The 22,717-nt window shown below is 38.1% G+C and overlaps 1 protein-coding gene across 1 annotated transcript in view; it reads right to left on the bottom strand.

Annotated features, from left to right (window-relative positions):
- Window positions 1-17,386, bottom strand: part of ANKRD50 (ankyrin repeat domain containing 50) — a 39,077-nt gene extending 21,691 nt beyond the window's left edge. Inside the window, exon 1 of the mRNA XM_079718144.1 lies at window positions 16,860-17,386. Coding sequence (XP_079574270.1) covers window positions 16,860-17,371 — 512 coding nt within the window. The 5' untranslated portion in view covers window positions 17,372-17,386. The remainder of the gene's footprint in view (window positions 1-16,859) is intronic.
- Window positions 17,387-22,717: the final 5,331 nt, after the last annotated feature.

Below are 22,717 nucleotides of genomic sequence, written 5' to 3'. Positions count from 1 at the left end.
AAAAGGCTACATACTGTATGATTCTGATTGTCAAACATTCTTAAGGCAAAACTATGGAAATGGTAAAAAGATCAGTGGTTGCCCAAGGTTACGAGGAGGGAGTGATGAATACGCAGAGCATAGAGGATTTTTAGGGCAGTAAAACTACTGGGTATGATACAATAATGGTGGATACATGTTATTATATATTTCTTAAAACCCATAGGATGTACAACACCAAGGGAGAACGCTAATGTCAACTATGGACTTTGGGTGATAATGATGTGTCAGTGCAGGTTCATCAGTTATAACAAGTGCACCACTGTGATGCAGGATGTCGATAGTGGAGGAGGCTGTGTGTGTGCAGGGATGGGAATAAATGGAAACTCTCTACATGTTCCCCTTAAGAGCAGTGAACCTAAAAAATAAAGTCTGTAAATTTAAAAAAATGTATGGTATTTGCAAAAGACAGACACATGAAAGTCTAGAAACAGACCAGTATAAATACAGGAAGCTGATTTTTCACAAAGTTGCAAAGGGAATTCAATTGAGAAAGGAAAGCTTTTTCAACCAAAAAAAAATTATACGTAATATTACCAGATTACCCACTTTGAATTCTGCAGTCTAAAATCTCACTACTATCTGGTGAAATTTAGCATCAAAATATTATACATTTGAAGTTTACCTAGAAAGGTAATCCTAAATACCTAGCACTTTCCAAAACCATCTGGAAGTACAATGCTGACATACTGGCCCGTCATTTTATTAATGAAATGATTAAATTCTTTCAAAAGCCTATGCTTTAAAATAAATGTTTATTAAAAAGATGAGAAGTAGAAAAACTAAATCACTAATAATTCTTACTTAATATATCTTGTCTTAGGAAAACAAACACAGGTTTTACTTTTCTCTTTTTCTCCCGTTTCATTAAGATATATATTGGCATATTACATTGTATAAGTTTAAGGTATACAACACATATATGTACATATTGTAAAATGTCACCACAATAAGCTTAGTTAATATCCATCATCTCACAGTTAATATTTTTCTCCTTATGATGAGAACTTTCAAAATCTAGTCTCCTAGCACCTTTCAAATATACAATACAGTATTGCTAACTATAGTTGCCATGCCATACATTACACCTCTTATAACTGGAAGTTTGCACCTTTTGACCACCTTCACCTAATGCCCCCACCTCCTAACCCCTGGCTCTGGGAACTGCAAAGCTGATATCCATTTCAGTGACTTGGGTTTTTTAGATTCCAAACACAAGTGAAATAATACAGCATTTGCCTTTCTATGTCTGACTTATTTCACTCAGCATAATGCCCTCAAGATCCATCCATGTTGCCAGAAATGACAGAATTTCCTTCTTTTACTATGGCTGAATTATGTGTATATATGCATATCAAAATTTCTTTATCAATTTATCTAAGTCAGTGGACACTTAGGTTGTTTCCCTATTTTCTTTTCTTAGGAATGAAATTACCCTCCAGTAAATTAAAGCATGTGAAAATGTGGAACAGGGTATAAGATATCTCAAACCAGTTAGGGATCAAATTTATATACTCAATAAAAAAAATCTAATTAGTACAATTGATAATTAAAATCAGGTCAGGAGCTTGGCCAAAATGTAGGGTAAAATTTCTCTCTAAACTTTGACCAAGATATTGTCCTAACTTCATGCTTTTATGCACTGTTTCCCCTTTGCTAAAATATAGCAGGGAATGATGAAATATAAAAACAAAATGAAATAAGAAAAACATAACCAGAGTCAAAAATAAAATAAACATTTCTAAGTATCAGAAACAGAAAAGAAGCATAATGCTGTGAGTGAACAGAAAACTTCAGCTTGTCAAACTAGTCTGCAATGGCAGCCTGGGGATTAGATGGTGGAAGAAAAAGGGGCGAGGTAGTAGTCCTGCCTCTACTAATAGGACTCAGACTCACTGTTTGAAACTAGGGGCTGGAACAGGGGCTCTCCTTATTACTAATGAAAGAAGGAAACAAAAAGCACAGACTACTGCCTAGGGCTATGGCTTTTAAGCAGCAGCAGGGAGGGCAAAAAATCAGCCTCCTTGGAGACAGGAACTGAACCTAAAATGATCGTGGGTCAGTGACTAAATCTACAAAATCACTTGTATTGGCTTGGAGTGCGAGCTTCGTATCTCAATTATTGGCCCTCATCCTAGACTGCACTGAGGGTGGGGAGTGGTGGAGGCAATTGGCAATCAGAGCAAGGAGAGCAGAGGTAGAAGTGGTGAACCAAACAGGAGAGTGAAAAAAAATTACAAAATTTGTAGTGCTCAGAGAGAAAGCAGCAAACTCAACAATCGGAATACGTGTTCATGTCCAAATGAAAGTAACTTATAAAACTGCCAAAGAATGTAAAGAAAATGTAGTTGTGATATTCAGATAAATAAAAGAGGGAATAAAATCCATTTTTTAAAAAAAGGAATTATTTAACAAGCAAAGCCACAAATCAAATAAAACAGGAGAGAACCAGAGAAATCTTCCTCATAGGGACTTCCACTGCCAGATAAAATGCAGTAGGTGGCAGCAGCCCAAAACTCCCGCTGCAATAGCTAGAAAAAAAAAGTTATCCGTTACAAAATTTACATTTTTAAAGATATGAGAAAGCTGTTGAAGCAAGAGAACAAAATGAATTAGAACTCCAGAGGATGGGAGTTGATCCAAAATGAGCAAAACAAAAACAAAAAACCAAACCACCTGCTGCTTTCTCCTCAGGATACACTGATTTTAAGTATGGACTGAGAATCAGGCTTGGGCCACCCTGAGGGACTCTACCAGAGGAATAAAATCAGCACAACTTTCAGAGGTCAGCTATGTCTCTTTCAGAGAAAGTGCAAATCTGAGGTGTCCCTAACAAGAGGCTGATTTTCTCCAAGGTAAATTTGCTAAATTCTGGGTTGTATTTAAAAAGCTAGGGAACTAGGATGAGTGTGTCTAAAAGCCATCATGAAATCTCCCATAGTCTGTATGTTGAAGACAAAATTCTGCTAATGGGAGGGTACTTGCTTTAAACACAAAACCCATCCTCTTCAAGACACTTGTTAGAATTTGAAGGTATAAAGGGCAGGAAGTCAAAGGACTAAATAAATATTTCTTGGGGAAGAACTGAATTATCAAGTCCTTTTGGAACTCTCAATCAAAAGCTTAGAAGGTCCACACCAAAATAATAGGAATAAACTAGCAGTCTTACTAAGACTACAAAGGAGCCCCACCCCCACTTCCATCCCTGATTATATCATCCCCTCACTCTCTCTGCCCAAATGAGAAAAACGAAAACCTTCTCTGATGAAAGATATTATCTGGAACTCTAGTCATTTAACACACTGTCTGACATACAATCAAAAATTATCAGACAGAAACAAGGCAGAAATACATGATTGGTAATCTAGAGGAAAAAGAGACAATAAATACAGACTTAAATAATCTAGATACTATTGTTAGCATGATATTCATGGATTAAGAGATTCAACACTGAATTAGGAGATATATTCATGGATTAGGAGATTCAACACTGAATTAGGAGATATATTTATGGGTTAGGAGATTCAACACTGCAACAGGTCAATTCCCACAAATTAATCTAAAGATTCAATGCAACCCTAATCAAAATCTCAGCCAGAATATTTGTACGCTCAATCTCTCATGTGGCCTCCACTATACCCTCAAAAGAGAACAAGAGTGAAAAAACAAATACTGTGTTATGTGTTAGTATTATTTTAAAAATAATTTTGACCTTGCAGGGGCCTACACCACACTTGGAGAAATACTAAACCATCCATGCCCCACTTGCCTAGATGATATTTTACACTTCGTTCTTCTCAAACCTCCATGATTTCCTTACTCCCCACGTTCACTTGCAACTATTGACCTTGTTTCCTAGATAATAAAAAACTATTTAAATACGTATAAGTCACATTTATTATAAAAATGTGTGCATGCACACACACACACACACCCTTCTAGGCATATATAATTAGAAGAGAACTTCCACAAACTCACTGGAACATCTACTCTCCCAACCCACCTGCACGTATATCTACATACACTGCCTTCCCTCCTCTAACTATGGATGAAACCATCTGTACTCCTATCCCATCCACTCTAATAACAGATCCTTCCTTATCATACCTTCTCAATGATTTATTACCAGCACTTTACCCTTTCTCTCTCGAATCATCAATCTCATCTCTCCTTTATCACCCTCAAACACATATCCTTCTCCAGCTATTATTCAACTTTGCTGCTCCCCTTCTTTACAGCAAAATGCCTCAAAAATTCTGCCGATATTTACTGTCTATTTACTCCTCTCACTTACTCATGATCTTATTAAAATCAAGGTTTATTTTCCACTCCACCTATACCCCAAGACCTCCATGTTACTAAAATCAATCCTCAATTCAGCAAATACCTGACTTAGCTTATCACTTCCTCCTTCTAATGACACTGTCTTCACTTTGTCACCTGGCTTTCTGCTCCTTTCATACTAGCTACTTTTTCTTCATATATTCTCAACCTTTGAATTTGGAAGTACACTAAGGTTCAGATCTTGGATCTTCTCTCTTCTCTATTTACATTCATTCCTTACATAAGCTACTTAATGCTCTTAAATACCATATATATTCCATTGAAACCAAATTGATATATAGAGACAGCACCTCTCTGTTGAATCTAGCCTGGTAAATCTAACTGCTCACCTAACTTCAGACGTCTAATGCTGAACATATGCAAAACGAAACTTCTGACCTCAAACTCCACCTTGCTCCTGTTAGTCTTCTTCTTTTTAGTAAAAGACAACTCCATCCTCACAATTTCTCAAGCCAAGTATCTTAGAACCATCCTTTACTCCTCTATTTTTCTCATATTCCACCTTCCAATGTGCTATCAGGTCAATCTTAAAAATAATCAGGGCTTCCCTGGTGGTGCAGTGGTTGAGAGTCTGCCTGCAGATGCAGGGGACACGGGTTCGCGCCCTGGTCCGGGAAGATCCCACATGCCGCGGAGCGGCTGGGCCCGTGAGCCATGGCCACTGAGCCTGCGCGTCTGGAGCCTGTGCTCCGCAACGGGACAGGCCACAATAGTGAGAAGGCCACGTACCGAAAAAAAAAAAAATCAGAATACAACACTTCTCACCACCTCTACTGCTTCACCTTAGTCCAAGTACACTGTCTCTCACCTTGACTGCTGCACTGGCCACTTACTGGTTTCCTTGCTTCCACATTTACCACCCCAGTTCTCAACACAGTAGCTAGTGTGATCCTTTAAAATCATGTCATATGATGTTTCACTACTCTGCTTAAAAGACTTAATGGCTTCCAATCTCCTCAAAGGAAAAATGAATGTCCTTACAATGGCCTCCAAGTCCATATATTATGTGGCTCCTAACTACATCTCTACTTGTCTCATATACTCAACTACTTGCTCACTCTGTTCCAGCCACACAGGCTCCCCCTTGTTTCTCTTGGATAATATTAAGCCAACTCCCACCTCAAGACTTTGCACCTGATATATCCTCAGTCTGGATACTTCCTTCAGGATGCCCTAACCTCCTCTATATAAATAGCAACACTCCTCCCTCAACCTACTCAGCACATCACTCCTACCATCCTAATTCTGCTTTGATTTTCCACGTAGCACTTATTGCATAGTGATATGCTATGTATTATATACTATCTTAACTTTTCATTTTTCTACTAACCACCCACCCCAACCCTCAAAATGTAAGCTCCATAAACACAGATGATATTTGCCACTTCTTTTTTACTAATACATCTCAGTATTAAGAATGGCATCTGGGCTTCCCTGGTGGCGCAGTGGTTGAGAGTCTGCCTGCTGATGCAGGGGACACAGGTTTGTGCCCCGGTCCGGGAAGATCCCACATGCCACGGAGTGGCTGGGCCCGTGAGCCATGGCCGCTGGGCCTGTGCGTTCGAAGCCTGTGCTCCACAACGGGAGAGGCCACAACAGTGAGAGGCCCGTGTACCGCAAAAAAAAAAAAAAAAAAAAAAAGAATGGCATCTGGTGCATTCCTGGTATCTAATACATATTTGATAAATCAATGAATGAACGAATAAACCAAAGTAAAATAGAGGACTCGGAAATACATGCATATGTGTGTATGTGTGTGTGTGTGTGTGTATCTCACTGCAGTGGTATTACAAATCAATAGTGAAAGTGAGCCATTCAACAAATGCTGCTAGAACAATCAAGGAGAAAACAAGTTTTTAAATATTAAGACCCAAAAAGGCCAAAGTGTAAAGGAAATCATGAAAGGAAAAGATTGAGGGACTTCCCTGGTGGTGCAGTGGTTAAGAATCCACCTGCCAATGCAGGGGACACGGGTTCAATCCCTGGTTCAGGAAGATCCCACACGCCATAGAGCAACTAAGCCCGTGCGCTACAACTACTGAGCCTGCGCTCTAGAGCCCGCGAGCCACAACTACTGAGCCGCGTGTCACAACTACTGAAGCCGGCGGGCCTAGAGACTGTGCTCCGCAACAAGAGAAGCCACCACAATGAGAAGCCCACACACCACAGCGAAGAGTAGCCCCCTCTCGCCGCAACTAGGGAAAGCCCGCACACAGCAATGAAGACACAACGAAGCCAAAATAAATAAAATAAATAAATTTATAAATGAATAAATAAAATTATTAAAGTTATGAGAACTAAAACAATTTTTAAAAAGAACAGATTGATATATTTGACTATATTCTTTTTTGTACACTTCAAAACAAAAATTTCACAAGCAAAATGACGAGCCACAGGATCAAGGATATTTAAAATAAGGTACCATTTCACATTCACTTTCCAGAACATAAAGAACTCTGACATTATGGCAAGTATTGGTGACCTAGTAGAGTAATGGAAACTCAAATTACACAGTACTACAAGAGGATAAACTGATGTAATTTTAAAGGGTAGTTGGTACTATCTCCTCGGAGTTGAAGATGGATATACACACCTTATGATCCAAAATTTCACTTCTAAGTATTCAACCTCGAATCACCCTTCACTACTTTATTCCTAGTATCTGCACACCAGAATACCCAAGAATGTTCGTAACTGTTTTGTAAAGTTGAAAAAGTTGAATACATCTTAAATGAGTATCAACATGACAACAAACGAATTATAGTATAAAGAATGAAATTATATACTGTATGGTAAAGTGAATCATGTAGATCCACATAAAAAACTTGGCTAAACATTAAAAAAAAAATGTTACACAGAAAATGTTGCAGAATAGTGCTAGCAACACAGTACTATTTATACAGAACAATGGTTTGCAAAGTGTAGTCTGGGGATCCCTAGGAGTCCCCTATTCTGGGTCATAATAAAACTAAGATGTCATTTGCCTTTTTCACTCTTGTTCTCTCTCAAGGATAAAGTGGAGTTTTCTAGAGACTGCATGCAGAAACAGAACCATGATAATCCAGCTGTCTTTTATTAAGCCTAATATTAAAAAGATTTGCAAAACAATGTAAAACAACGCCACTCTTTAAGTGTTTTTTTTTTTTTTGGTCTTGGACAGTATAGTTATTCTTTCATTAAAATGTTATTTATGTTAATAGATGATGATTTATTATTATTAAATATATTAATACATATTTAAATATCAGTTTAAATTTTAAATAAGCAAATATTTATAAATACAACCTACATAAACAAATTCTTTGGTGTCTGCAATAATTTTCAAGAGTATAAAGGGGACATAGAATAAAAAAGTTTGAGAATTGCTGATGTGGAATCAAAAATGTACAGAACTAGACCATGTAACAAGTATGTGTATATACATATATATCTCCCTATGTACATAAACTGGTCAAACTACATAGGCATAAAAAGTAAACTCACAGGAGGGGTCACCTACAGGGTATGAGTAGATCAGACTTAACGGGATACCTGGGTGCCTTCGAATGTGTATTATTTTTTCTTTAAAACAGAAACAGGAAACCCAGATTCAGAGCAAATATGGCAAAATGAGGAAGTACATGCATCTTTGTTTTTCAATTTTATTAACTTTCCTGTATAACTGAACCTTTGGGGGTAGGAGCAATCTATCATTTCCTCTGTAAATCTATTTTCTACAATTTATTCCCCTTTACTACCATTATTTTTCCCTTTCGATTCCTGTGAAGTCCTCTGTTTGCAAGTTGCTTCTCTCCCTAAAGCAGCAATTTAACAAACATATTAGCTGAGATTTAAGCTACAAAAGTTTTTTCTCCTTTCTAAGTGAATATGAAATTTAAATGACAATGGCTGAAAGAATGATAAGAATTTTACAGATGAAACTATGGATTTATGACCTCATATGACTCACATCACATAACATAAATCTGATGCTATTAAAAAGATTTTCCACTAATAAAAATTAATTTCAATATGAACTGTTGACACTAATGAAATCATCAAAAATACTGGTTTTAAATACTTTTCGTCTATAACTATATAATCTATATGTATAGTATTATTCCACAGGAAAACAGAATATTTCAAAGCTGAACATGGTTGAGCAATACAAATTATCAACGTGACAAAATTATAACGTTTTAAAGTAAAATACAGTTACTCATTAATTCAGGAAATACTGAGTCTCTGCTATATTCTAAGCCCTGGAGATATAAAGACACAAGACAGACAAGTACTCTGCTCATTCCAGAAGGTAGACAGAAAGTCAAAGTGAACAAATGCACAAAATAATTCCCAATCATGATAGACACTGAAAATTAAGAAATAAAGAAAACAAAGTGGGATGTTGTGATTTAAGAAAATGACTGGGTGGGGAGACTTGTAAAGATTCAGTGGACAAGGGAAGATCTCAGAGGAGGTAACATTAAAGCTGGTACACTAAGTGATACCAGAGCAAGTAGCCATACAAAAATCTGTTGGCCAGAATGTGACCTATTTCAGAACAATAATAAGAACAATGTGGATGAAGAACCAATGAACAAGGCTGAAAACAGTGCAGGCTGAAGTCAAATGCTAGGTAAGGGCTAGACCATGTAAAGCTTAGATTTTATTCTGAAGGTAGTGAGAAGCTATCTGCAGGTTTTAAGCAGAGAGTTAACAAGATCTGATTATCCTTAACTGCTTTGTGAAGATAAGAAGGACAACAATAGCAAGAAGAAGACCAGTTAGGACACCACTGAAAGGGATAATGGGAGTGGCAGCAATGGAGATGAAGAAAAGTTGAGGTATTTGTTTTATCTTGGATACAGAACAAAAGTACCTGACGGATTGAGCGTAGGGGGTGAATGAAATTGAGGAATCAATGAGGACTCCTAGACTTTTGATGAAAATTAATGATTTCCTATTTGAAATATTATTTCCTTAATTTTTGTATTGTTAGCTATTTCCACAACAGTGATATACCACAACCACTCCAAAATGCAGTGGCTTGAAATAACAATCATTTATACTTTCTCCTGTGTCTATGAGTTCGTTGTACTCCAGGCTTGGAGTCAAGCTTCCGGTTGGGTCTGGTTTACTCCACATCTCCCTCATCCTCTTTGGACCAACGAGCTCGCCAGAACATGTTCTTCTGAAGTTAATGAGACACAAAAAGGACAAGCCCAATCACTCATGCACATGTTAAGCCTCTGTTTGGGTAACGTCTACTAACATCCCACTGGCCAAAGCAAATCACATGGCTGAGCCAAAATCAAAAGGCAGAGAAGTACACTTCTCCTCTAGCAGAAGGACTGCAATATCACATGGCAAAGACCAAGGATACATGGAGAAAAGAAGAACAAAAGCAAATAATTCAATCCACACCAGTTTCTATATATTCAAATCATGAGTCACAACTGTAGAAGGTCACCAGTTTTTGGAATGTTCCAAATCATTTCTCAAGATAACCACAAGTAAGATATAATTAGTTCTCTTAATTAATACCTATTTTTATTAAGTAATTACATGAACATATTCAAATTCTACTTTATTACCAAAGACTATATTTAGCTACACTACATGTGTTGTAGAAAAAAAATGACATTAGGGATATTTCTGAGATTAAGATAACATGAAAGAAAGAAACTGATTTGAAATTTAAAACAATTGTATAGTATGGTCAAAGACATCACTAGAACAACTAGAGAGTAAAGACAGGCAACCAATCAGAATACACTTCAAAGATTTTTTTTAAGGGGAAAAAATAAGTATTTACTTATTTTACTTTATAAAATCAAACCATTTCATTGTATAGAAGCCATTATACTTCATAGATATTTTCTAAAAAGCAAAATTGCTGAAAGCAAAATTGCTAAAAACAAAGTTAAGGGCTAAAAAACAAACTAAAAAAAAATCTGCAAAATATATAACAAACAAAAGGTCCATATCCTTACTATGTATATCAAATTCTTACTAAACACTAAGAAAAATAAGACTATTCTTATTCATATCTCTTGTCGACTTTAACATTGTCTCATATGCTTAAAAATATTTCTTGAAAGAATAAATGAGCTTAATGTGTTCTGGTGAAGTTTGGAAACATGATACATATTTTAGATGGAAGAGAACCAAATTATGAAGAACTTTTAAAGCCAAGCAGAGAAATTTAAATTTGTTGTAGAGGTTATCACAGGCTCAGAGGAATGACCTAAAGAAAGCACTGTTTTACTACGGTTAATTGGCCAACTGTTACCAAAATGAATTACATATAGAGAGGCTAAGATTAAGTAGAGCACCCAGGAGGTGATGAACAAAAATTCTAGATTAGGGGAAAAGAATTCAAGAAGCATTCCAAGAAAAAGATTAAATACCGTAGAATAGAGAAATATAATAGAAAATAATCAAAGAAAACTCTAGAATCTAGCCTGGGCAGTGCTTCTCAAACTTCAATGTGCACAGAATTCACTTAGGAATCTTGTTAAAAGGCAGATTCAGTTCAGTAGATTCGAGATTCTGCATTTATAATAACCTTCCAGGTGGTGCCACTATTGTTGATCTTAAGATCATACTTTTAAGTAGAAAGGGTCTAGGAAATAAGAGTAATTATGGAACAACTTAGATAAGAGAGTCAGTTTTCCCAGAACCCAAGACAACGATCAAGCCTCATATTACATGCTTTCTTATCAGCCTGTGTCCCTCCTTCTTAGCACTTACCAAAGCTCCATTTTTACATTTACTTTTGTGATTATTTGTTCAATGTATTTCCCCCCACTGAGCTCAGTGTCCTGTTTGGCTCACCACTTTAGTCCTGTTATCTGGACATCAGCACACATCTGGCACATAGCAGGTGCTGATTATTTGTTTAAGAAATGAATGCGGCTTCCCTGGTGGCGCAGTGGTTAAGAATCTGCCTGCCAATGCAGGGGACACGGGTTCAAGCCCTGGTCCAGGAAGATCCCACATGCCGCAGGGCAACTAAGTCTGTGTGCCACAACTACTGAGCCTTTGCTCTAGAGCCTGCGAGGCACAACTACTGAGCCCGCATCCCACAACTCCTGAAGCTCACATGCCTAGAGCCCGTGCTCTGTAATAAGAGAAGCCACAGCAATGAGAAGCCCGCGCACCGCAACGAAGAGTAGCCCCCATTCACTGCAACTAGAGAAAGCCGTGCACAGCAACAAGGAACCAAAGTAGCCGAAAATAAATAAATAAATTTATTTTTAAAAAAAATGAATGAATGAGTCAACGAAGAGAAATGCTAAAAGAGACGCTGGATTGAACAGAGGAAGGTAAGTGAGAGACACTCCAGTGAAAAGATATATGTTGATCAGAATGAAGACAAAGGCTGTCAATGTAGATCTGATTGCTATCACATTAGACATGAGCATTGGTAGCCATGTAAGTAAAGGAGCGTATATACAAAGAGAGAAGATCTAAGGAAGCTTTGTTGGACAAACAGCCAGAGAACCTAGAGGAAGGGCCACCAAAGAATACAGTCAGACAGGAGATTCTGAATGCAAGAAAGCACAAATAATGAAGAAAGTCCTAACATATATCATCTAAAGATCGACTAAAGATCGACTGAGTAGTGGATTCAAAAGCTATTATGCTTAAACATCTTTCTGTGAACATGTAGATGTAGAAGTCCGATTTTAGTACACTAAGAAAAAATGAGGTGATAGGGAAGAAGTAGTAGTACTTGCATGTACAAATTCAAGATAATATAATAGCAAATTGGGGGGGAGATAAAAATTATAGTGTTTCTCTACTCAGAGAAATAGAAAACATGTTCACCTTTGCAAATGCCCACAGGAGCCAGGCTGGCATATATAAACAAACGAAGTAGTCTCGGGATAGAATAATAGAGAGTGGAGGAGACGGAATCAAATTAGAATGTGTAGGCCCCACATAAAGACAGCAGATGACACAGCGCCACCAGATTATTGCTTCAAAAAAAGTGAAAAGCTAATACTGTCAAAATTTCCAATTTTTATTTTTCAAGAAAACCCCCAAATCTGGATAGGTGTGTGAAATTTCCTGAATTGGATAAAAAATATATTCAACCTATAGGGCACTACTTTACTCTTTCTGATCCAAATAAAGTCTGAGTTATCAAGAAGTAAATTAAAAAATGGCCAAGCAGAATTAAGAACGTGGCTGATGTTAAACAGTATAAATACGGAGCAATATGTTATGCCACTACAGAACTGATTAAATGTTGAGGACTAGTTCAGCAAATGATAAAGGTACCAAGAACCAAAGGAGGCAGCACTTAGACATGAAGTATAAAAGAGAGAGAAAGGCTGTCTAGGGTAAAAGGAAAAGATTTTAGGAAGGGAAAGTGCAAGGGTTTGAATGCATGGAAGTCCATATCAAAGTCAAAATAACATAAGCGTTGGAAGCAACAGACAATTCAGTGGAAACTGACACTATTACACTAAAAGAAATGTAGAATTTTGATTATGAAAATTATATTTTCATTTATTTTATTCAAAATGTGAACTGTAAAGACACTTTTACAAGACCTTTTAATCCGACAATATTTAAGAACAGATAATGATGGTTATCTTAAATAGTCTTAGGTATTCAAGACAGATAATGAAAAGGAAATATTTTGCCTTGAAAATACCCCACAACTGAGGGTAAGAAGGAGGCACACGTTCCAGTCCCATTCTGTTCTTTGCCCCTTTGTTGAGTTTGCCAAAAATACTTGGAGTATACTCTTAAAACTACAGTTAAGACAGAAGACAGACATCTGGCCATGTAAAACTATCTGGACCAATCCACATTCATACATGCTAAAGAGCAGACAGCAGGTTAATAAATTAATAATCACTGTACCAGTCTGGTCTGCATTTAAAACTGACCTAAGTGATATAACATTTCGATTTCCTTTCTTATGCAAGCACTTCAGCTGTCCTTCAATCAGGTTCAAGCACATTCTAGATAGGTAAGTAGTATTATTCACTCCTTCAAATGATAATCATTTAGCACTTACGATATGCAAAGTGCTGTTCAAAGCGCTATGGTAAACATAAAATATTAATCAGTCATGAATAATGTCACGAAGAAACATATGCCTAATAGAGGAGATTACGGAACATGTATGCATAAATAATTACAAAAGAAGTTAAAAATCTAAAGAGATACCAGTGAAGAACTATAAAATGTTCAAGAGGGAGATAAAAAGATTAGAAAGAAAATTTCACCATTCAAGGATTCTTATTCAACATAAAAACAAAGGTCACAGTCCAGTCTTCCAGCTCCCAGTCCTTTTCTAACAAGTCATTGCTGTCTTTCACCACTTCTCACACGACTTTTCTACTAAACTCTCAAAGTTTAGAGTCATTCATCCTTAATTCTTCATCATGATTTTATTCCATTTACACTTAATTTATGGTACCACTGAAGATGTTTAATTAATTCCTATCAACATTACACAGAACAAAATCTTTTTACTCGACTCAGAAAAATTGACATCACACACAGAAATGACTCACACCTGGCCTTGCAGATTGTTAACCAGAAATAAAAGAGAATGATATCCACTAGGAACAAAGCTTTGTACTTCCATTCCCCATCCATCTAACTCTCCAAAAAAGACCCTTGGGGGTTCAAGGACCATGATAGTAAAGTTCAGAAAGAAGTTTCTGGTTGAAAAAATAACTATCTTCAGTTGTGCTTCTAAACCAATCACAGGATCTAAAACCACTAGCCCCTCCCTCATTCCATAACTTAGGTGCCTTGATCCTTCTGTCAAAAACAACTGGAATTTGTTTTACAGTTAGAGGACTACTAGGAAACTCTACCTCTAACATTAACTCTAGAAAAGACAATTCAACACAAAAGGCAAAGTTTTGCAATAAAAGCCTGAAGCGGGAGGCAGAATGAAAGAAATCAGCATTTGGTTCTCAAAAAAAGTAAAAATGTAATTGTCATCAACTTTGTTCCACCAACAGAAACAGATAAAATATATATATTCTAAATGTAGTAACAATAGCTTTTCACTTTAACCAGCGAAGAAAAATGGAAAAGAACAAAAATAAGAAATTAATGTGTCTTCATTCATCATTCTCTTCAACAGATGATCTAATTCCATTTGTGTTAAAATGTTCATGTGCTGCTTCTACAGTAGGTATCTATATATTGATACCCGAAGTATCAATATTATTTCTTTTTATAGAAATAAGATAAATATTAGCGTAAGAACTTAAAGCTCCATGAAGACAGGGTATTTTGTCTGTTCGGTTCACTGATTTATCCACATCTGAATTCCACGTAACACACAGACAGTTCTCAATAAATATCTCCAGCTGAACTGTGCTTAAAACACAAAAGGCTCTCAATAAACATCTGCTGTAAGAATGAATGAATGGATGTCAGAAGAAATTTCTTGACAACTAAATCTCAGAATCAACAGACTATACTCTACCATGTCAGAAGAAAAAGAAGTAGCAATATTTAACATAAAGTTTAACATGAAGTTCCTTTCAGTCTTTAATTATCGTGAAGAAAATGTGATTTCAAAAAACTGGTAATTAACAAGTTACCACTTAGCTATGTGACTTCATGTAAGAAGTTAGCTTGCAGCACTACATACTGTATCTAGTATCATTAAGGGTAAAAAAAAATAGGGATAAAAAATTAGGAAGTAAAACTGAAGAAAAGCAGATAAAAAGCATTAATTACTGAATCACTCTGAAATTTCCCCAACTTTGTGGATCTGTGAAGAACTAAGATTTACCTTTATCAATTTTCTATTTCTATTAAATTGTTTCACACATGAATGTATGAAGCCATCAATATTATCAAGTGTTAGATGTTAAGAAAGTAACAATACACAAACTGGTTTGGGAGGTTGTTTTTGTCAAAAATGAAAAAAAAATACTTTTCTTTGTTTATATTTCATCTCCCATCATGTTATAATTACCTCCAGCTCTGTCTCCCTCAAAATATTGCAACTCTTTGAAAATAATTATCTTTTGCTCCATTGTCTACTTGTTGAATTACATCTAACCCTGCTTAAATAAAATTCCTATCAAAAATACGTTCCTATCAAAATTCTCTAAAGGACTCATCTAACAAGTCAATCAGTCACTAATAAAACCCACAATGAAATCTTAACTATCTGTCCAAAAGCAGAGGCCTAGATCATCTAATGCCATAGACTATGTAAAAATATTTCTTTTTAACTTTTAATTGTGTTCTCATGTCTGCATTCGACTATGCTTATTTTACTGCTTTGCAGTCTTGAAGGAAATGTAGCTCTGTGAATTATCAGAAACAGCTTTTCCAATATCAGAGTTACCTAATTTATTTAATGATTCATTACTTTAATGAAAAAGAAAGTGACCCAAGTTTTTGAAAGATCCAGTGGAAGATTAATAAGAGCACCAAAATGGTCCAAGTGGAAAAACTAGGCTTTCCCTAACCAAGTACAGACTGGGAATACAAAGTGATTAGCTCCTTCTGTCAATCAGAAAATCAAAATTAATAAAAATCAATTTACACACAGCTCTATTTGCTTCTTATTCCCCTTCAATGAGTAACTAAAATTCACACAGGAAAAGAAATTAGAGAAAATCCATCCGAGTAGAAGGATCTTTTTCAAGAAAATCTCCAATACTATAGAGAAAGATTTGCTTAGAATCAGAATATATCAAAAATATACAGTTATTAGACTTGATTTTAAATATTTAAAGGTATTAGAAATTTACATAGCTAATTCCAATAAAACAAATTGCATAATTACATAATTTAGTTAGACTAAGTTCAATTTAGACTATAAGCTCTTTGAAACATTTTCTAAGGTGTCAATAAATACAGTTTATGAAATTACTTATAAGAAATGAAAACTCAGCTCTTCAACTAGTGATAGTATCTCCAGAAAAAGCAGTAAGTCAAGAGGAAAAGAACTGTTTATGTACAGAGACTTAAGTCTCTTAAAAGTTAAGTTTAATATTAAAGACTGCATTATTGATTCCATACACAGTGATTCCATATTGAACACTGTCCATCAAACCTGGCATCTCATACTTGTGATACAGGTATTGCCTAACCTATTTCCTCATTAATTTAAGAATGATATAACAATTCTAATGCTGATTTTGATGGCTAACAGCCGAAGATAACAGATTTGCCCTGAGTTTTACTGGACGGCACTTACACATTAAAAAGTCTGAAAGAATACCACACCTCTCAAATTAAGTTTCTTCAGTGCTTCACGTTCCATTACTAAACAAGTAGAAGATATACTTTTAATCCATATCCTTCCAATACAAGGCTTAAATTTTATTTCCTTCAACAAAGTAAACAGGTGTATTCATAACCACAGATTATCCCCAAATATACAGCGGTAGTAAAAGCACTGGTAAAGTTAAGAAACAAACAAACAAAAAAACTAAAAAAACTTTAATTTTTGCACAGAAACCAGAACACCATGACATTCTTATTGTTACCTTTTAAATGCTTCAGCTGGGTTTCTCTCACATTCCCCGGGCTGTAGGAGGCTCTGAACTGCTGGATCCCTTAGCTTGTCCTCATATCCTTGGAGAAGTCCACTGCGGCAGATCTGGGCAACCAGACCTCTAATAAACCCTCCAACACACAAAGTATCAGAGTCCTGGGCTTTGCAGAAATGAAAGGCCAAAGCCTGGCGATGTAAACCTCTCTGCAAGCTTGTAGGTGAACTTGGCCACAACAGCTCAGTGCATAAGGCTGTCTTGCCACTGCCAGGCCCTCCTACCAATAACACACCCCAGGCAGCTCCTTTTCCAGAGACAACACTAGCATTATTCCCAGAATTCACTACAAGGGGTGGTGTGTTGACAGCACTGTTGCAGCAGTTAGTTTTCTCCTGGAGGCAATGCTGAAGCTTGTGGAAAACCCACTCCCTACAGTAAAACTGCTTCCCCTGCAGTAAACTCGTTTGAGCCATTTTGCAGACTTTCTCTTCCCAAGGATTAGTCATAATAGGTTTCTTAGCGTCAACATTTGCTAGAATCTGGGCACATCAACACAGGTCTTTACATCCATTAGGACGTAACTTGCGTATTAAGTTGACTTTGAATGACAGAGTAACCAGTTACAGTCAAATTCAACAGCCACATAGTCCATCTGCCAACAGAATGTGCATGACTTGATTTGGCTCTTTATTCCTGATAATCAGCAGAGAATATATTAGTTTATATGAATTGTTGAACTGATGGAAAACTGCCTGGTTCCGAACCTTGGCCAACACTTTTCCTATATCTTGATGGGTCGCAAAACTCCATGGTTACATCTGGAGTTTATGTGATTGTGGATGTTTCAAGTATGCAGATGAGACAATACATCTGGAAAACTGAAGAGAAAGCCCAATCTTTCAATTTGTACAAAATGCTTTTCCAGATCGCAAGCGTTAAGTCTGTATCTGAAAATTAGATGCAGAAAAGGTGTCCATTATAGTAAATGCTACCAAAGAGATTACATTTATACAGTAGATTGTTAGCGTTCTCCTCCTTGTTGAAGGATAGTCACTCAACGTACTAGACCCCGCCAGTTTTAAGTATATGGGCAACTGCCAGGGAGGGAACTGTTTCAGATTACTGTCTCTTATGTGGCAAAAATGGCAAACCACTGTTAACACCTCCTTAATTCAAAGCATTCATAAAATGCATTTTTCAAGATAGATTCTTAATGAACCTGTTCACAGGCTTCTCGGTTTAAGATGTCCAGGTAATCAATAATTCCCACCAGTAACTAAAATAAAACAAAAATATCTCAGTGCAAAATATCACATGCTAAAAGCTTACTTATCAAAGAATACAATTTACCAGTTACAGTAATCTCAAAAATCCATACACTTCATCTTTGGCACTTTCAAAAAGTTGGAAAACTACCCCAAAATCATAATTACATTTTCCTTTCTGTATTTTTCTGCCTCTATAGTTAGGCTTCTCAAACAGCTACATTTTAATCAAGTTACCCTGGATTTTTAAAACCTCACTGTAGAAAGGAGAAAAAAAAAAAAGACTTTAGGCACATGCAGTAACATCCTTAACTCTAGCCAAAAAGGTCTTTCCGACCAGCTTGGGAGAACAGCGCCAGTTCAGGAAGCTCCATTAACTTGCACAGCCCAGCCAGTCAAGGGCTCTGTTTACGCGACTAGCCACACTTCTTTGTTGATAGTTTGCAAAACCTAGGGGATGATTATCAGGGTTGTGGCTAGATGGGAATGGGTTGGAAAGAAAAAAAGGCGGTGAGCTTACATGAATGATAAATCCAAACACAAGTACTATGGGAATCCTTCCTTCCTCTGAGCCGAAGGGGGGAACGTTTCGGAGGGGGGTTAGGAATGAAAAATCTACTACTGTGGCCGGAGAAAAGGCTGCGGGGCAGACTGCCCTCCAGGCAGGAAAGGGAAAAGGAGCAGAGGACTTCAGGACTGGTGGGTGTTCGCCTACAGTTCCGGCCTCTAGTTTCAGCTGATAGACAAAAGGAACTCCGGGATTCCCAGCGACGGGAACCAGCTTTGGTTTCAACAGCCCCAAGGAGCCACAGGGGGGCCACCTTGGAGAGGCCACGGACGGAGATGCAGCCTCCACACCGAGGTCTTCCTTCCAGAAGGCTGGGAACGCCTCGACACCCCGCCCCGCCCCGAGACCGGGGTGTGTCTTTTGAAGGGGGAGGGGGTGCCCGACGTCCTTGCCAATCCTTGAGGAGGGGTCGCCTCCGGTCGGCGTCCAGCTCCGCGCCCCTATCCCGGGCGCCGCTCCCGCCCCCGCCCGGCCCGCGGCGGAACGACGAGAGAAGTCGGGTCTGGGGCCGGAGGCTGGACAGGGTGGCTGGGTGGGTGGGTCAGGTCGTAGCCCCAGGCACATGTCCCCAAGAATCCGACCTGAGCGTGGGGCCTCGCTTCCACCGCCGCCGCCGCCGCCGCCCCTCGGTTACCTCGGTCCCGGCCGCCGCCGCCGCCGCCGCCGAGGACTCCGCTTCAGACACTTGCTTCGCTGAGAAGCCGCCGCCGCCGCCGCCGCCAGCGCTCCCCAGACTCCAACTGCAGCCGCTTCCTCCGCCCGGCCTGGAGCACGCTCCGGGTTCCAGATCCTCCTCTTGGCCCCCGGCAACTGCCAGTTCCAGCTGCCCCAGCAGCCTTGGCTGTGCTCCTCCCAGCCCCCAATGGCCAACCGCCGCCGCCGCCGCCGCCGCCGCCGCCGCCGCCGCAGCCGCCGTCGTCAGGGCAGTGACTGTCTCAGGCAGCCCCGGACCGGCCGGCTCCGCCCCGCCCAGCAGCCCCGCCCCCTCGGCACAAGCCCCGCCCCTCCCGGCCGCAAGGCCTTTCTTCGGCCGCCGGCTCCGCCCCCTTGCCTCGCCCCTCCCCCACCGCGCCGTCCAGTCGCCGCCCGTGCCTGGGCGTGTGCAGCCGCCCGGGACCCGCTGCCTGCGCAGCGGGGAGACCTTTCTGGGGGCGGCCTCGGGGCTCCGCCTTTCTCGGGGACGGGGGCGGAGAAGGGGGCGGGGGCTGCGTTCTCGCGTCCCCGAGCTCACGCGAGTCGCTGCCCCCCCTTCACCACTCGGCCCTGAGCCTTTCTTTGTCTTCCAGGCTGAGGGACTCCGCTGGCTTTGGGGGCCGTGTCCGATGCTAAGGAGGGGCAGTTGAGCTGGGAGAGTTGCCCCTTGCCACTCCCTTAACCCTCTTGTCCCCAAAGGCCACTCCAGGCCCGTTGTATTCCTCAGTCATCCGGGTCCCCTTTCAATCTATTAAATTCCGGTGATGCTTTAACCTTCTCAGTCTGGGGCTAAAAGAAGCAAGTAAAGACCGGGTTGAAGGTTGTAAAACTAAAAATCGTAGGGGTGTGGGGCGATGTTCCCACCTGCCCCATGTGAAGGACATGGCCAGATGGAGGAAAGCAATCACGATTGGGTCTCAGGCCCCTGCCCTTCTGGACCGATTGATTACTCACAGAGGCCACTATATGAGAAAAAGACCATGGTCGAGGTCAGAATGCAGAATAACATGAACTGCCCTAGAGGACCTGACCACAGGGCAGTTACTTTTGAACTAGACAAGCCAGTTGTTTGCATTCATGTGGACCTGGATTAGATTCCAAATTTCTGCTGGGAAAGTACTGTCAACTGATGGAGTAGGAAATGTATCTTTATTATTTTATTATTTATGCTAAAACTATGAGCTTTCCTCCCATTCTCCATTAATTTAAATGTGCTTATTTCTTAAATGTTGAGCCAGTCTCCCATCTGTTTTTAGGAATTCCAAAGTTTAGCTCTCACTCTTAACTAGAAAAATGGATTGTGCTTGTACTTACTCTTCCATTCTGTTTATTCCCTGGCTATCCATGGCATTTGAGGTTTGTTGATCTTAATCTTTAACTTTAACACATTTGTTGCAAATTCTGAGATTCTTTTCCAAAACACAAGCAAAAAAGGCAGAAGAGTATAAATCCTCAAGAATTAGAGTGTTGAAAATTAATTTTTAAAAAGATACAATTTTGATATTAGTTTGCTTAAGCAATTTTAATTACCACTTAACTTGTTTTCCATACATTATTGTCATTGGAAAAGTTGACTCCTTCAGTTTCATGGTTGTAAAATTATATGTTTGGAGAAAATTTTAAATAAGAGATATGTACATCGTATAATCATTTCCATTAAACTATTTGCTAATACAATAATTAAAATAATTTCTGCACAATAGGGAGAGAAGTTACAGAAACTTTTGATTTAGTGAGCCTATTTTTTTAAGGTAACTAACCATCATGGAATGGCTTTTTGCTTTCCCTAATAGAAAATCTTCTGAAAAGCAGGGACTGTGCCCTCCACACCCCTGTAGGTATATAGCAAGTTTCCTTGCATGTAAAGCATGTCTGTTCCTTTTTGTCACACTCACTTACTTAGAGACTTACTACAGGTATGGTATTATGCTGGGCATAGTGCTAGGTTATAAAGGTGGATGGACACAGATGGCAAAGGAAACTTGGGACTGCTCTAGCCATTCTTTCTTGTCAGAATATCCATTTATCTCACCAGTTTTTGATATGAAGCAATGATGTTTTTTAAGCTCTTTCCAACTCCTCTCGGCCAAATTACTGTCTCTCTCACCAAAAGTCTGAAATCTCCACTGTTTAAAAAAAAAAAAAAAAGTCTTGCTTAGTGGGCCTATTTATTGACCAAACCAGAGCATTTTTGAGAACAAAAAGGAGACAATAAAAACAATTAAAATTGTATAATTCTTAGATATTTATTGACTGAAAACTTGGTTCTATTGTATTTGACAGAGATATTCTATTTAAACATTATTTTTCAAAAAATAACAATAAAATATATATTAAAACATAAATATATATTTACATACCAAATTTTACAAAACATCTTTCTACCAATTACCTGAATGCTAAAAATGACATAGGCAGAGTATTTACGTATTTACTCTCAGTGCTTTTTCACATACTTTAATCAATTTCGTAGCATATTTTCTCCACCATCAAGTACTGGTATTTTTCTAAAGAATGCAGTTTCTTAAATATGATTTTCCTTATTTTTAATTTGTTCATAAAATTGCCTGAAATCTTCTTCACAGTTGCATAAATTTGAAATTATTGACACCTTCAACTAATGCTTCTCGGTGGACCATAATAATTCTAATTGAAAAATTTTCCTGTAAGTACTGAGGTACCTAGTAAGTTCAAAGCAAACTCTGATAAAGAAAATATATTCTTATAAAATACATTCTAATTTCTTTTTTTCAGCTCAAATGTACAATTTTTTCAGCTCAAATCTTTTTTGAGTGTGTGTTTTTTAAGAGTAACATCTTTCAACAAATATTTTTACAAAATAAAGCTCCTCATAAATTTTCTTTATATATGTTAATGTTGATAGTTTCAATTAAATTTAGATACTGCAAAATTATATGTCTTCTGATTTTTAACCCATTTGGATACAAATTATAATTTTATCCAATTAAAAACAGCAGCTCCATCAAGATTCTCCCCACAAGTTGAGATATCCCAAAGCTCAATTATAAATTTGAAAATGGGGTCTTTTATAATATTTGTACTCTCATCAAGTAATACATTTAATTCCTTCTTTGACTGGTAGAGATAAATTTCAGTATCTTCCTCTTTGAAACCTTTGTTTTCAGTAATTACGATACTTTAAAAATCTGCAGAAGACGAACACTTTGATTTTGGAGTTTCAGTGATTCTAAATGAAATGCTGTTAAAATTTAGAGGACTCATTTTAGTCCTCTAGTTTAACTAGTGTAGGTCACTCAGGTTTATTTACAGAGTAATTCATCTTTTTTAATTGAAGTAGAGTTGAT

Source organism: Hyperoodon ampullatus (genome assembly GCF_949752795.1).
Source record: "Hyperoodon ampullatus genome assembly, chromosome: 1".
In the NCBI taxonomy this organism is placed as follows: Eukaryota; Metazoa; Chordata; class Mammalia; order Artiodactyla; family Ziphiidae; genus Hyperoodon; species Hyperoodon ampullatus.
Note: the sequence above shows the minus strand (reverse complement) of the source record. Positions and strands in the feature narration are given on the sequence as shown.